The sequence below is a fragment of the Cinclus cinclus genome, chromosome 14, assembly GCF_963662255.1.
Source record: "Cinclus cinclus chromosome 14, bCinCin1.1, whole genome shotgun sequence".
Taxonomy (NCBI): domain Eukaryota; kingdom Metazoa; phylum Chordata; class Aves; order Passeriformes; family Cinclidae; genus Cinclus; species Cinclus cinclus.
In genome coordinates this window covers 5,268,892-5,285,857 of record NC_085059.1, presented here as the reverse complement: position 1 = coordinate 5,285,857, position 16,966 = coordinate 5,268,892, and the positions used below count along the sequence as shown (strand labels likewise).

The 16,966-nt window shown below is 43.3% G+C and overlaps 1 protein-coding gene across 1 annotated transcript in view; it reads left to right on the top strand.

The window, feature by feature from the left end:
* PCDHAC2 (protocadherin alpha subfamily C, 2) overlaps window positions 1-9,908 on the top strand; it is a gene marked incomplete at its 5' end in the record, with an annotated part of 47,674 nt that extends 37,766 nt beyond the window's left edge. The window contains one exon of the mRNA XM_062502102.1: window positions 9,598-9,908. Within this exon, the coding sequence (XP_062358086.1) occupies window positions 9,598-9,908 (311 nt within the window). The remainder of the gene's footprint in view (window positions 1-9,597) is intronic.
* Window positions 9,909-16,966: the final 7,058 nt, after the last annotated feature.

Sequence of the window (16,966 nt, the reverse complement as noted above, 5' to 3'; positions counted from 1 at the left end):
AAATTTTCCTTCTTTGGGGGTCAGCCACAGCCAGGCTTTGAGATGGGTGCTGAGGCTGTAGACAGCACTCCAGGTGGATCCTGCATCACCCCATAGAAGCAGAGTGGCCTCCAGTGGCAGGAGATGCCTGGAAAGAACACGTTCTGTGCTTTGGCTTCAGTTCAGCAGCTCATCCAGCAGAGAGCAAGGGGAGGAGGGGACTGGCTGGCTGCAGGGCACTGTTAGAGGCAGCCAGGAAATGCTTCCTCCTTTTCACCTTCACAGCAGGATTTATGATGCTCGGGGAGCCTGTTGTCTCTGACATAAAAGGGCTTGTATGTTAGAATAAAATTATTTTTGTATTTGAATTTGACAGAAGACAGTAACCAGAATTGGCTTTCCATAATGTAGATTAAGCAGTGCACAGATGTTCTGTCCTCCTGAGATTCAGGGCCGTGTCTTCTGCAGTGACTTTTCCTCTCTTTGCAATATTTCATGTCCTTATATAACAGAGACAAACCTCACCCACAGCAACAGCCTCCTGAAAATGGTTCGAGTGCCACCCCCAACCCTGGCCACATACAAAAGATGTGAGCCGCAAAGCTCAAATTTTTTTTAAAGATCTGACTCGAAATCCACCTCTTTGGGATGTGTTACCAAGCACGCCTAAAATCAGCCTTCGGCAGAGGGCTGGGTAGCTGCTTGCTGCTCTAGTCGTTCAATTTAGGGCATTTAAGGACAGTTAATTAGGGCATTTAGGCTACACAGCACCTGGTTTGAGATGAAAGCAAAGCAAAGCCTTCCCTTTGCGCTATCGAGACCAACCCAGCGCAGGTCTTCAGGGGAACACTGTTCTCAGCCACTGCCCGCTCCCTTCCCGGCTACTGAAGGGCAGAGCAGTCCCACAGCTCCGATTTCAATTTTCCTGCGCTATTCCCCGCTCTTTACTTGACTGTTTGCATTAAATCTAGGGCAGAATGGCTGGTGCTGTAACTGCCCACGCTGTATTAAAAACAAATTGATAAGGTTAAAATAATTTGGGGGTTTTTTGTTCGGTTGGTTTGGGTTTGGATTTTTTTTTTTTGGGAGGTGGGGGGTGAGCGTCTGTTTTCAGCTATGAACTCTTAAAAACAGACACTGTGAGCCTGCAGACATAGGTAAATATCCCCAAAAATATTTTTTTTCTTGTATTACAGGAGTAATGTCTCTCTAATCACCTCTTTATGCAACACAAAAGTTCAGTGCTGCATCCCCCCAGGTCTAACATCCGATTAGAGCTAAAAAAGATGATAAGGAGCAATCCTGGATGTGTGCACATGCAATCTCAGGGACGCAGCAGATTAACCCTCAGTTTGGGGAGGGAAGAGTTAAAATCCAACCTGTGGGAGCAGGACTGGGCACAAGTACAGCAGTAAAAAGATATTACCTGAAAAAGTCGATATTTTTATGGGAATAAAAGCATCTTTTAGCCAAAGAAGAGTGAGAGGAGCTGCAGCCCCGTGCTCTGTTTGCTCCTCCAGCAGCTGTGAGATCCATTTACCCTGGGCTGTGCTCTGGCCACAGCAGGCTGTGGTAGCGAGCAAATCAAATCATGCTTTCACATCTCTGGGAAGATGCTGGCAGAGCTATTTGATGGCTGAGACAATTCCTTTCATACACAGCCATGTGAGATTGGTTTTTTTATAGGGAAGCAGATAATCTCAAATTAATTGTCTGTGTCAGCGTGGACAATGACCTGCGAGTGAGCTGGAAGTGACCTCCGTGCCCACCCCCTGCCTTGTGCTGGGATGTTGGAGCAGTGGGGGGTTACAAATCTCCCACAACATGTGTGCTATAATTACCCTGTTTAATGGTTCCGACTTTAAACCCAAGCGCTGGATTAAAGCTACAGGCTCCTGGTGGGGAGAAGTTTCCATTTTGTTCACTCCGCCAGATTCATTAATGCAGAACAGGTCAAAGAGATGGGAGGGCAGAGAATGAGAATTATTTGGGTTTTTGTTTAGTACTCCAATTTTATGAAGTCATTAGAGGTGGTTGGGGTTGTTTGGCAAAGTGATAGTTAAACTGGTTCAGATTTGTTCAGATTGAGTAGTTTTCCTGTCCTTTGGTTCTATTTCTGTCATTTTATCATGCTGATGATAGATTTTTATTCACTTCTTTTTTTCTGCGTTTGAGTTTTTGATTTGTTTTGTTTTTCAGAAAAAAAAAAGAAAGATTAAATGGGCTTTTTAATCCCAAAAACGCTTAGGGATGATCAGTGAAGCCAGAATGTCCGCAGAGATCCTCCAAATGACACAGAGAGGGTTTTTCAGTGCACGCTGTTTGCATTGGATGTGCTGTTTCAGACTCTTTATCATGGTGAATATTCATTAAGCCTGCCAGAGGCAGAAGCTGCAGTCAGTACAGCATCAGCAGAGGAGGCAGGGAAGAGAGAAATCAGGTTAATGACTGGCTTTCCCTGCAATTTGCTTCCTGCTTATTGCCTGATCTCAGTTTTAAACAAATTCATTTAATTAATGTGTTTTGCTACTTTGACCTGCGGACAGAAGGGGCTGTGATTAATGATGGGATATTCCAAATCTTACAGTGGCTTTAGTCCTCATGTTCTGCTGTCTAAAAAAAGAACGCTGAAAACTATTTCCTTTAAATTTAATATTAATAGAAGTTTTGATTGAAAGCTTTTATCTGAATTATTTTCTTATTCCACGAGCTACCAAATTTTTAAAGACAGGAACAAAGTGGTGAGTGGGGAGGGGTGGAACAGAGTGAAAACAAACTGCTGTCTTGGCTCAGCATGTCACACAGTCAAAAATGTCTCTGCAGGGAGACAGAGCTGCACAGAAATGCTTTTCTCTTCTCCCCCTTGAGCAGGGACACATCTGTTCTGGCATGAGTTAGCCCTCCTCTGACAAAGGTTCTTGAAGAAAGCAGCAGAGGCATAGGAGGTAGAGAAGATGCTCCTGACACTCAGGATCTATGGGCAGCTCGCATTATGGGAAGTGAGCACCGCCTGTTCTCAGGAAACACCAGATTGGAGCTGTGGGGCTATACAGGGTCAGGGAAAAGCCATGTGGCCTCCCCAGAAGAGACAAAAATGTCACTGAGATAGAAACTGCAGACCTGATGGGATAGCCCAGACCTGATGGGCTATTGATTCCTGGGCTGAGCGATGATCTGTTCTGCCAGCAGACATTTTGCCCCAAATCCATGAGACATCTCCATTTCAGGCTGTTTGGACCCATTGCTCAGCATTACCTTTCAGCCTGGATGGTTTTACAAGCTGATGAAAGCCAGCCCTTCAATTGAGTGCACTTGGAAATTCCACATCTGAAAAGACAGCACCTTAAATCTCAGTGACAGACCTGTACTTGGGAGTTCTGCACCAGAGGTTCTGAGCTGCACTGGTGTCATTGCTGTCACAACTAAAATGTGGCATTTTAAGGGGTGGAAATGGGGCAACCTTAAGAGCATGGCTGTGCTCTCTCAGGCATTTTTGGACAGAAGATGCCAATGCCTACATAAGTGAAAATCCCTTGAAAGGATTAGGGCTGAGGAAGTTGCAAACGGTTGCACAGGATTTTTTTATAGCTGCCACTGTTACAGAGATTAGTTTCAAACTTCTTTTCTTCCGAAATACTCTGGCATGGTCATTAGTGCAACACCCAGCTGAACCATGGTGCTCATGGCTCCTGAGGGTAGAATTCAGCTCCTTTTTCACTAGCTACCCAAAAGTTGGCTATCTCCAGCAGAGAGAGGACAGGAACAAAGAAAATTTGCATTTTTTTTTACAGAATCATTTAGGTTGGAAAGCACCTCCAAGCTCATCAAGTCCAACCTTGGACTGACCACCACCTCATCAACCAGACCAGAGCCCTGAGTGCCACCACCTGGAATGGTGACTCCACCACCTCTCTGAGCAGCTCTTCCCAATCCTTGACAACCCTTTCTGTGAAGAAATTCTTCCTAATGTCCAACCTGAATCTCTCCTGGTGCAGCTTGAGGCCGTGTCCTCTTGTTCTGCCAGAGAGAAGAGGCTGATCCCAACCTGGCTACAAACTCCTGTCAGGGAGTTGTAGAAAGCAAACAAGTCTCCAAACAGAGTGATAAGGTCTCCAATTCAATACCTCTTAAACCAAACATTTAAACCAAGTGGCTTGAACTGCCTTCTGAGGGTCCTTGTCTGTTTATAGACCATAGAATTAAATTAGGTGTGGTAGTCTGTGGATGCCTGCATTTCTGGTGGCTGAATTTAACGAAAGGATGTTTAACTCTCTAAGAAAAAGAAATGTAAGTACCTAGAGTTACTGCAGGTTAAATTTTAGGGACCTGGTTCCTTGTAGGTGTCTGAGCTTCCTGCACAGAGCATGGGTACCTCTGAAAAACCATGAGAGCTTGCAGGAGAGGATCAGTGAGGGGACACAGCTCACCTGCAGCCTGCTCCCTTTCTGGAGTCTTGGACACTCTGACATCCACATAGAATCCTGAAATGGTTTGGGTTGGAAGGGACCTCAAATCTCATCTAGTTCCACCCCTCTGCCATGGCAGGGACACCTTCCACCATCCCAGGCTTCTCCAAGCCCTCTCCAACCTGGCCTCGGATACTTCCAGGAATCCAGGGCAGCCACAGCTTCTCCAGGCAGACCTGGCCCTCTGTACCTGGCACTGTGTAGGAAATCAGGTGCTTCACAGCAATTAGGGCTTGTTGAACCAGTGCCTGTTGACTGGGGGTTTTATGTTTTTCAAGTCCTGTGAGAGGTAGAGGGCTACGATACATGACCATTAAATTCTTCTAGAAGAGGAAAAACATTAGCTCTGCACCATACCCTATTCCCTGCAGCTTTCAGATAGGTGATTTGAGGATATGGAGGTTTTTTTCTGTCTAAGTCTGCCTGTGCAGACAGCAGTCACGGGATGGGAAAAGAAGTATTTTGAAAGACAGCCTAGAAGTCCTTTCATGCCAGCTAAATATGTGACCTACTCAACTGCAGAGTCTCTGCTGCACTGGGTTCCATTTAAAGTCTACTGAGACATTTGTATTTCGGTGAGAGTAGGAGAGGGATGGGGTGAAAAGTTCATCTCCTGTTTTAGCTTGCAGACACACGGGCAAAGAAGCATCAGGACCTGCAGATGCAGCCTAGATTTTGAGTTCTGCTGCATGCAAGCATTTAAAAATTTAATTATTTGGTCACTGAACAAAACGTCTGGAGTATTCCTTGAGAAGAAAAGGTCCAAAGTAATCCCATAAATTACCCCAGGAAATGACCAGGCTCTGGGCTTTTATGTATGAACTCTGGCAACCTCTCCCCTCTAGCTGTAGGAAGAAAAGAAGTGTAATGTTTTAAATTAAGTGTTATAAATATAACCAGGGGTGTGTTTTGTTTAGATTTTCCACTAAGTTTAATAAACAAATTTGAAGCCTTCAAGTAAAGATGCAGAAAATATGCGAGAGAGGTACAACTAATCCCATTAAATGCAAAATGACACATAAGTAAAAAGCTTTTGTTGTTGAATCCCTGCTGATAAGAAACAGAGGAGATATTTAAGAAAGCCTTGGAAGCTAGGTAGTAAATGACATTTATCCTTGATCTGAAATGCCTAAACATACAAGTTTGTTAGTACAGCTGAACTGTGACCTTCCAGCCTGCCAATACAGATAAACACACATGTTTTCAGGTAAACCACGCAGAAGAGAAATTTCCTCAGGACTGGAGAAGCTCCACTTGTAGGAAATGATGGCTATTAACTCATTAGATTCTTTATGTCTCTTTTTATACACAAGCTCTCCACACAGCAGTAAGGATAATTAGTTTCCTTTGCCTTAGGGGGTATTAAGGAGTATTAAAATCCTTAGTTTGCATGGACAACAAACATATTCAGGGGCTGGGATAAAACCAGACATAAGTTCAAGCAAACCCCCACAGTCTGACAGAATGCTGATTCCAGGGGTGGTGTGATGGGTTTGCTGTGTTTGGATGCATGAGGTCAGATGTTTTTTTGACAGACGTTACTGACTTCATCTGGTGAGTTGATTTGCCAAGTCAGAACCAGATTAAAGGGTCGTTTTCCTGCTCTGAATTAGATTTCAGTAGTGCAGATGTGTATGTGCACCCCATTAGTCTGGCAAGAGGTTTCAAGCAGAAGATTCTTCACCTCAGGGATATCCTGGATTCTTTCACGTTACTGTATTTATGTGGTAAAATGGATAACGTGGAGTCACTGTCATTGTCCTGTGCTCAGCCTAAGGAGCTGATCAGAGGACTGGAGCACCTCTCCAGGAAAGGCTGAGAGAATTGGGATTGCTCAGCCTGGAGAGGAGAATCCTCATGGTGACTGCCTCTTCCAGTTCCTGAAGGAAGTGCACAAGAAAGGTGGGGAGAGACTATTTAGGTGTGACAGGACAAGGGAGATGGTTTAAAATCTACAGAGAGTAGGTTCACATTAGATATTAGGAAGAATATAAATGAAGTGGTGAGGCCCTGGCACAAGCTTTCCAGAGAAGCTGTGGCTGTCCCATCCCTGGAAGTATTTAAGGCCAGGTTGGATGGGACTTGGAGCCACCTGGTCTAGTGGAAGGTGTCCCTGCCCATAGCAGGGGGCTGGAACTGGATGATATTTGTGGTCCTCTTGCAGCTCGGGCCATTGTATCATTTTATGTTTGCATGCTGACATCAAAATGGCACAGCCATGCACAGCAGTCCCAGCTGTGCTGTGGTGACCCTGCAGCACACAGGGTGTTCTCACCCTGTACTCTTCCAAGTAATTTTTCTACTATTCTCTGCTACAGGGTTCTCCCCAGCCAGAGCAAGGGTGCATCAAACATGACTTGAGGTCACCTTCAGCTGTATTTTTCCTTCCAGGGACTGAAAAAGAGCCAACGTTTGGAATACATTTTGTGTGGGCTTGTTGGGAGAAAGAGAGGATTTATTTGTCAAATAGGGCTTAATTTATTATGTGCAGTATGAAAGCTCACATTTTTGTATTGCAGCAGAAAGACAGTTGATTAATAATTTGGAAAAAGGCCAAGACACACATTTTCCACCTTTGTAATTTATCATCTCAGAGAAACAAAAGTGATACAAAAGGTACCTGAACAAAACAATTTATTAAGCAGAAATGAAACTAGGTTCATATTAACACATTTATTATGAAAGGGCTTTCTAGGACATTGTTGTTACTTACAGGAAGCAAGTAAAAAATCTGAGGCTGAAACGAAAGACCATAAGAAATCTACAGAAAATCTACAACTGATAAAACAGAGGAACTTTTACATTAACAATAACTTCAGAAAAGCTTTTTGAGACTCGAGAGGTTAAGGTCACTAAAGCAACGTCAGCAGCTCCTGGAAAGGACATAAAGTCAAAGCTTCTTCATCATTAAATATAATCTTAGGGGGAAAATAAGTATACGGTGTCTTCTAGTTCTTGATTAAATATCATGTTGTAAAAGCAGTCATGTGATGTCCATGTGCTGTGGAGGTTCAGAGATGCCAAAGATTTCATGTGCCAAACCTCTGACAAAGATGGTTCAGAGATGGTTCTGATGACTTTTGTGAACACATTTCTTGGGCTTTGTAACATGGACCTGCTGCATCACCACAGAAAAGCTTAAAAAAGGAATCCTGCTTCCCAGCCTTGTCAGTTTTGCTGGCAGGCAGGAGAAAGGTTGTCAGGCAGCAAAATATGTTGTTTCAGCTTTTGAACCTAAAAGGAGAACCTTATGTCTGCATGCACCACACACCATTTATTCCATAAAGCAAAATATTGTATAAACAACGTAACAGAAGATGAAGAATCATTAAAGAATAAGAAATACGGGAGGTGCTTAAAGTTAATACAACATTCTTCATTACAGATGTAGGGGCACAGAGCAGCCAGTACAAACAAAACTTTGGGGATCCCCCGCTAGGTTTTCTGCTTTGTTTTCTCTTCCTGCCCTCTTTAACCAGCAGAAGAAACTTCTCAGTTTCTTCTCCCTCATCCAGTGTCCTCATCTCCTCTTCCAAGAGGCAGGGAATCCCTCCAAAATGGTTTTCTAACACAGTTCTCACCTCCTTCTTTATCCCAAATATCTCTGCCTCTTCAGCTGGACAGCTCTGGTAGACGATGCTGAGATTTAATCAGATCAGTGGTACTGGAATTTTTTTGTGTGGTATTGGGAGGATTTGTGTGAGGCCAGGAGCATTACAAGGGTGAGAATCCCATGTTTTGTAAATGCACTTTTAGGGTGAGGATAAGAAAGTTTTCCTCTGATTTGAGGGATGTAGCATGAGTCCATAAACATTGAGCTTTCCCCTGATCACAGTTGTTTAAACACTTGACATGATACATTAAAATAGATATGCTGTTCCTATTCAAAACTGAGTTATGTAAATTATACCAAATGTTCAAAGTATAAAAGGAAAGAAAACAACCAAGTCTTAAGGATTTCTCTCATAGGGAAACCTAATTCTGTTGCATTTTTTTATGCCAGAAAATTGTCCTTGTCAGAGCAACATATGTAAACATTTCAATCTGATTAACTCAATCTAATCAAAATAATGGAAATGAAATTAAAACTTGCTTCATTCCACCAGCCTAAAACTGGGGATAGGACTCCACTTTATATTTACCTGTATAAAATACTGTGATCTAGAGAGAATATCAGGATATTCTATGATTCTGTGAAGGCCATAAAGATTTCTGAGACCACATTGTGCGTCCTGACGGAAGCAGTCCTGGTGTATCTCTTCCCTGGTTTTGCTCTGGAGCCGTGTCTGCTGCTCAGCCACCTTGCATCCATACCTACATATAAACCCACGTGCTGGTTGGCCTCAGGTTCCTCTCTGGGATGCAGCAGCTCAGAATCACACAATGGGTCAGCTTGGAAGGGGCCAGAGCAGCTCATCTGGTCCAGTCTCCCTGTTCCATTAGAGCACACGGCACAGGATTATATCCAGATGGTTCTGGAATATCTCCAGTGAGGGGAACCCCACAGTCTCTCCGGGCCATCTGTTCAGTGCTTGGTCACTGCACAGGAAAGAAGTTCTTCCTCATGTTCAGGTGGAACTTCTTGGGCATCCATTCCTGTTGCCTCTTGTCTTGTTGCTCGGCACCACCACACAGAGCCTGGCTCCATTCCACCCTCTTGACACTCTCCCTTCTTTCCCTGCATGAGGATTCCTGGACACATCCATCACAGGATGGTTTGCTAGAATACCCACCTGGATGTGCATAATGCCACGGCTGTCACCCCCTGCCCTGGCCACTCTTCTAACCCTGTCCCAAAAGACTCAACACCCTCAAACAAACCCTTTTGCCACGCAATGCGCATGCTTGTGTTCCCTTCTGTAAAACACTGCAGTGGGCTGCATCACGGTGATCTCTTACTCCAAACACTTCAGATCCAAAAGAACAAAATGGGATCCAGAGCTTGTTGCACCCAACAGCACGTGGAGCGGGTCAGTGCATGCAAACCCTGAGCAGGCTGGACAAGAACCGGTGGGTAACCCCCAGATGAGCAGCCAGGCAAGCAAGAGTCTCTCCAGGCTGAAGCCAGAGCTTTCAAGCAGAAAGCTGCTGCTCACTGAGTGCCTGTGTTTAAAGGTGCTTTAAGCTTTTCTTGCTGTTTTGACTTTTTCAGAACCTGAGGCGGGCGAGGTGTCCCCCCCGGTGGGAGCTGGTGTGAACAGCAACAGCTGGACCTTTAAATTTGGACCGGGCAATTCCAAACAAGGTGGTCCTGGTGAGTTGCCAGACAAATTCATTATCCCAGGATCTCCTGCAATCATCTCCATCCGGCAGGAGCCACCAAACAGCCAAATTGACAAAAGTGACTTCATAACCTTTGGCAAGAAAGAAGAGACCAAGAAAAAGAAGAAAAAGAAGAAGGGAAACAAGACTCAGGAGAAAAAGGAAAAGGGCAACAGCACCACTGAGAACAGTGACCAGTGAGGGAGTTATACTGAGAAAACCCTCTTAGCCAGTTTTTGTAATAATGGCAGATTTCTCCTATGTAGCAAATCCCAACTTCTTCCTACTGTTAACAAATTTCCTGTATGTACAGACTTGAGAAAATCAGCAGGAAATGCAGTGTCTGTCTAAATTGCTTAACAGGTTTTGTCTTAAAAGCTTTATTAAGTCTGGTGTTAACTCTTTTTCTCCACTCTGGCTTGTTTTCAGAATCTAAAAAGCAGACACAAGTTTCCTTTCTCCTACGCCGAAAAGGAGAATCTTCACAGTACAGCCAGTGAGAGGTTGGACTCTGCACTGTGGTTCCTGTGCTCCTGTCTTGATGACACTTACAGGACAGGTTTAAAAGTTTTAATGTTGTGCACCCTCTATCTGATTGGAAATTTTTGTGTGCAGATGTCAGCTAGGTGATATAAGATCAGATTATAAAATGCAAGAAGAGCTGGTAAATATGCAACAGAGCAAACACCTGATGAACACAAACGTTCAAAGATGTTCAGGCTGGGGAGAAAATGTCTGAAAGGAGATTGATCAGACTTGTCAAATCCTGAGAAGTCACTGTGTGGAAATACTGACTCTTATACATGACGTATTGTACACACTGCTTCAAATGAAACCTCACATTTACAGCTCTTTAAGACACCACCAATTATATCTCTTTACCAAGCAAGCCATTGGAAAAATTGTCCCTTAAAGCCCTGCATTACCCTGGTAAGGCTAGCCCTCAGAGAGTGAGAAGGGCTGGGCTGACATCCCAGGAATGTAACTGTGATGCTCTGTCCCCCTATTTCCACATTATTTTGCACTTTGTGTCTCTGAAAAGGTCAGAGTTTTTCCACGACACTTATGCAAAAGAGAGAAAAAAAGTAACATTAACTATGCTATTTGTTATTTGAGATATTTATTTATAAAGAAATATAGCTGTAAATGTTAAAGAAATATGATGCCCTTTAACCCAAACAGAAGTCAATCTAGAGCCATTATAAATTACAATTGCTGCTATTAAAGTGCTTTAGAAAAATTGCCTGAAACATCTGTATTATATCGGCCACTTGCCAATAACAGCTTTATTCTGTCGGGTGACTTGGGGGCTGCCTCTTGCATGTATTAATAAATACAAGAATATCTTCTCTTTTATTTTTTTTCCATTATTCTGCACTTTGAATACACCTTTGCAAACAAACTGTCCTAATATGAATAAGCAGAAGCAAACTCCTCACACAAATGGATTTACTAACCTGCTAGCTCTGTGCAGTACCTTGGTGTTACCTCCCTCACGACCTTTTCTGATTTTAGTTTTACTTTTCTATGAGATTATGAATTTCTGACCCTACTAACACTCCTTATGTAAAATTCAAGTACTGTATGTATGCTGTATGCTCTTATAAGAATCCTGAAATATTTATTCTGTGCTTGTGTATGTGAATGTCAATGCAACTATTATTAGAGTGGACTTTAAGCTTTACCGTTGAATGTAAATTCATTATTTCTTTTTTGTACACTTGTGAAAAGGTGGAGTAGTGTTAATTTTTTTAAGCCACTGTTATTATCAGTTTGTTTTTGTTTTTTTTGTGTATGAAACACAAGTAAAATATCTTTCTTAAACCAAGCCATGCATGCATTTTGGGATTTATTGGTAAGAGTCTGTGAAGCTGAAGTTCTGTGAATTACTAAACCTAAGAGTATAAATGGAGTACTGAATGTGGCTGAGGATGTTGATATAAAACCAATACATGTATTTTTAAATAGAATATAGCTGATGAGGGAATTCCAAGGAGTTTTCTACGTTATTGTACATTCACAGAATAAAGCTCAAGTGTTGTGTTAATTGGAACTGTCTAAGAACCCACATAGCTCTGGAGTTTCTAAAGGCCCTTTAATCTAGGATCAAAGAGAACAACTGGATTTCTTGAGACATGTCCTGGATGTTTTAAGTTTCCAAACTGCTGACAATTCAGAACAGAACAATTCCTATTCATTTTTAAGAACCTGCAGTAAGTCTTAAAACATCACAGCAAAGCTCTAATAAAAGAATTCATATCTCAAAGTATGAACCACCAATGGCCTCGTGTGGTCTATTTAGAGTTTTCTTTTGTTACCAATCTTGTTTTACTGGCAATAAAAAGGTGCTACTCAAGAAAAAGAATCCTTGATTCACTTTTAAAGGCTAGACAAGAGGAAAAAAGCTTTGGGGAGGGAACTGTTCTTTTATGCAAATATGCTATGCAAGTACATTTAGATGTTTTGTTGTTTTGTTTTTTTTTTTTAATTTGGTGACTAATCCAACAACTCCCAAAACGTTCATCAAGTGTAGTTACAGTGGTAGCTTAAACACACACAGAAATACTGTTGTTTTGTATTCATCAGAAAATAGCTCTCCCAAAGCCTCTGGCAAAATATTCAGTACAAAGATTTAATTCTTACCGGAATCTTCTACACTCGATTAGTTTTAGATTTTAATTGAATATTGGATTTTCTTTTGAGTGCTTGCATTTTCCCCAATGCAAGCCAGTCTGATTCACTTATTTTTCATCAGTGTCCATACACAGCTGGTTTTCCAAGGCTTGCATCTATTAGAATGAACCAAGAGCTGCAGAATGTCTCCAATTTTCTGGTTTTAATGCAAAATTACATTTACCAATGCTGCCTTTATTGCAGGTGCTTAGACTGAGTGCTTGGGTGCCTTGGGAGACAAAACATAATCTGAAGATAATCATTCCAGCATGATTATAAATTATGATGATCATTCCAGTATGGAGAGCTGATAGAGAAAAACTGGGAGAGGAGAGGAGAGGAGAGGAGAGGAGAGGAGAGGAGAGGAGAGGAGAGGAGAGGAGAGGAGAGGAGAGGAGAGGAGAGGAGAGGAGAGGAGAGGAGAGGAGAGGAGAGGAGAGGAGAGGAGAGGAGAGGAGAGGAGAGGAGAGGAGAGGAGAGGAGAGGAGAGGAGAGGAGAGGAGAGGAGAGGAGAGGAGAGGAGAGGAGAGGAGGAGCTTTTGCTGGAATTGTTTGAAAAGAGGCTGGTTTGCACTAGGAGTTCCTACATTCCACACACTCGCTGTGTTTTCAGAAGACTGAATCAGGCACCTCGCCAGATTTTATGAAGATTTTTCCTTATTAGGACCCTCTAGGATAACTGGAAATCTGAGATGTCTACAGTGAGATTTGGCTATTTCATAACTAATATACAAATGATGCCATTGACATCCTTGATTTTGGGTGGCCAGGAGGAGGAGGAACCCTTGGCAAGAATTGTGTTTGGAGGACAAGGGGTAGGTGGGGGCAGAATCTGCACATTCCACCACAGTTTAGGGGTTACTGTTTTCACACCACACAGCAATGCAAATTGAGAACCAGAGGTGGCCAATAGCGGTACAAATTAATAAAAAAATATTTCTTTAATTCTCCGGCTGACAAGGAAACGAGCATGACAAAATACACTGCAGAGTCTGCTAACAAGGAAATTACAGTTTTGAGGCCTTTTACTGCTCAAATAATTTGTCTTTCAGAATCCATATATATTTTCTGTGAGCATATTGTCTTTGGAAGTTTGGTTTCTATGCATACAAGATCAGTGATGAAAACTATTGGGCTTTTATAACAATAAACCTGAGCTATGTTGTATATTAATTACAACCTGTCATTAAAAGTTTTCTCATTTTACATTAGGCTTCTTAGACTTGCTCTTGTGCAGTTTCTTTCTGCTCAGTACATGGGTCATTGCACATCATTAAAAGTTTTCCAATCCTCTCACATCAGGGGAAGAACCAAGAATCCAAAATGTATTTCCCAAATTTCACATATGAAGATCAGTCATTAAATTAATTGCAGGTAGTTTTGATACCTGTTAGAACCTTTTTTTTTTTCATTTCTGCTTCCACTTCACTCATTCAAGACCTGCTTGTGTCAACAACTGAGTAAAACAAACCAAGTACAATTTGCTACCAAATCCATTTCTCCCCTAGCAGCAGTTTTGTGGAACTTGTGTAAGACAAATATAAAGGAAGAAGCTGAGCCATTTTCCTCATTTGAATCCTAAAGAATGAGCAGGTTCCTCAGTTTTGCTGTTACTTGATTGCTTAGAAATTACTGACCCACCTTTTGAAGACAGTGCCAAGAGTCCTGTGTTCTGTTAAGGCTCCTGTAAATATGCAGAAATATCACTTGAATCAAAAGTTTGGCTTTGGCAAGTGAGTGTACCCTGAAGTCCTTTGGTTTCTTCCTTTCCAAGCCTCTGAAGGAGAAAAGAGTGAACAGCTGAGCAATGTTTTGATATCACACGTAGCTGGATCTGCATGAAGCGAACAGGTAGTCTGAAAAGTAGAGCTGAGGGCTCCAAGCACAGCAATAATAAATCGTGGATGTGAAGGGATTCTTGTGGGGGCTGGAATCATAATTAGGCTCACACATGCCTGAGTGGCTGGCTTGGCTGCACCAAAACCAAACGGAGGGACAACGCACAGCACAGCTGTAACAGAATAAATGCTTTATCACATTGAACTGACCTTGTGCAGCACGCTACGGAATCAATACTGATAGCATATACATTCATTTTCCATTAGCTCTGCATATGGGGATGCTGTACTCTCTACTGTCCTGGGTTCATTCTCCTCTCTGGAGATCCCTAGCGGGATCCCTGGAGGATCCAGTGTCACCACTCTGCATTTGCAGGGCGGGAGGGGTTTGTATCCAAGCGTTTACAGAGGAAGACAGCCCTGTCCTGGGCTCATCCCAGAGTGTGGCCAGCAAGGGAGGGGATCCTGTCCCTGTGTCCCTGTGCTCAGGTGAGACCCCACCTGCAGAGCTGCCCCAGCCCTGAGCCCAGCACAGGGAGGAGCTGGAGCTGCTGCAGCCAGAGGAGGCTCCAGGATGAGCAGAGGATGGAGCAGCTCTGCTGGGAGGAAAGGCTGGGAGAGCTGGGATTGTTCACCTGGACAGGAGAAGCTTTGGGGTGACATCGGTGTGGCCTTCCAGGACCTGAAGGGATCGACAACAAAGATGGAGAGAGACAATTTACAAAGTCCTGGAGTGACAGGACAAGGGAAATTGCTTCAAAATAAGAGATTGTCACTTTAGGTGATGTTTTAGGAAAAAAAAAATCTTTCCCCATGAGGGTGGGGAAGCCCTGGCACAGGCTGGATGGGACTTGGAGCAGCCTGGTCTAGTGGAATGCATCCCTGCCCATAGCAGAGGGGTGGAACTAGATCATATTTAAGGCCTGTTCCAACCCCAACCATTCTATGATTTTATATATAAAAATCTGGAACATGGTTATGTTGTTGTACAGAATGCTTCAGTACCCACTGTCAGTAATAACACTTCTTATATATCATGAAAACCTGATTTTTCAAAGTATATATCATGAAAACCTGATTTTTCAAAGTGATTCTATTATGGTGACATTAGGCACCTACTTCTAGAATGTTTATAGTTCAGGTGCCTTAGGCTGGATTAGAGAATTAATGAATGGAATCCTTCAGCATGAAGTACCACAGAATTCTCTTTGCCACATGGTGAGAAGAGCAGATCTTACACTGCACCATGGATTCCTTTTCACATCCCAGGACAGCCTCCATGAAATCACTCTGACACAGGTATTAACATCAAAAGATGACAGAGATGTGGTAAACATCTCTCAGAACTCTACACAGCTTGAAAATACTAAAAATGTTTGCCTGCCAGTGGTGCCCAGAGCTGTGTCACTGTTGTGTGCAAAAAGACAGCAAGTGACTCATCCACATTCAGGAGCTGATGTCTGAAGCATATTATAAAGCAGACATGCTAGGCTTGAAAACTAGATTTTAAAACCTTGACAGACGGTCAGAAATACTAATCTGGCCTTCATACCAAATAGAGCATCCCTAAGTCTGTGTCATTCCCACTCCTCAACTCCCTTGTTCCTTCACTGTGGGAAGCAGGAATCCTGAAGAAATAATCCCATTTATGCTGCCGGGTGGGAAAGGTTATCCTCCAGGCACACCATGGCAGCAGGCTCAGGAATGGGGTGTTGGGCACACCTATGGGGCACAGTGTTGGGTGAGGAGTGACCGTGTCACCAACGTGCCACCCCAGCAGGAGTCATACCTGAACCTGACCCAAATGTGAGACCCTGCAGGGATCCCTGGGAGCTCAGCAGTGCCAGGCCATTACCTGTGATTTTAGGCTTTGGCACTGAGATGGGGTAACTTTAGAACTGGCTCTGGCAGCCCCATTCCAGCTCCTTTGGCAATATTTTACGGACACCTCAAGAGTCTTGGCAGCACTTGAGCGTCCCTGAAGAGAATGAGAAAGTCCTTGGCCATGAATTACAGGAATGGTGCTGCACAACAAGGCTGACAAGATGTAGTAACTGTTAAAACACATCAATCACAGCCATCCCAGACTTTTAATCCTGCGATAGTTTTCCTGTTAGATAAATCCTTCAGCTTTTCTGTGGCTCAAATTCTACTTAATGCAGCTTCAGTGGGAGCAATGTGTGTGGTTCTGGGGGAAGCTAGACGGAAAATATCATAACTAAGCCCCTAGCATATCTTAGCCCCCATCGAGGGAGGCATGAATCACTCCCTTCCTTGAAGAACTTCCTTCTGTAGGTGTTAAAAAGAATCCTGCCTTAAGTCTCTCAGGTGTGCAGCGATGTGCTGAGCTATTACAAATCAAATCAACTCTCTGTGCTAGGATTTAAGGCCTTCCATACATTCCCACATATACCCCCAAATTATCTACACTTCTCAAGCCTTTACTGACTGATGACCAACTTGCTCATCATCACCTGTGGTGCAAACAGCCTTAGGCTCAGTGAGGACCCAGGATCTTGTTCCATGGGCTGGCACAAGAGGTTCAGGATCTGTCTAGAGCAGCTTTTCCCACCTGGCTTTTCCCAGATGCTCCGAAGCCCAGCTGTGAGCAGTTTCATCCAGCACCAGGGCCACACGGTGACAGGATAAGGGGCTTCACTTTGCTGAACTTGCTCTCACCTTTCACCTTCAGTATAGAAGTTTCCTGAGGTGTATGCTAGATAAGAGACAAACCTAAAATAATGAAAA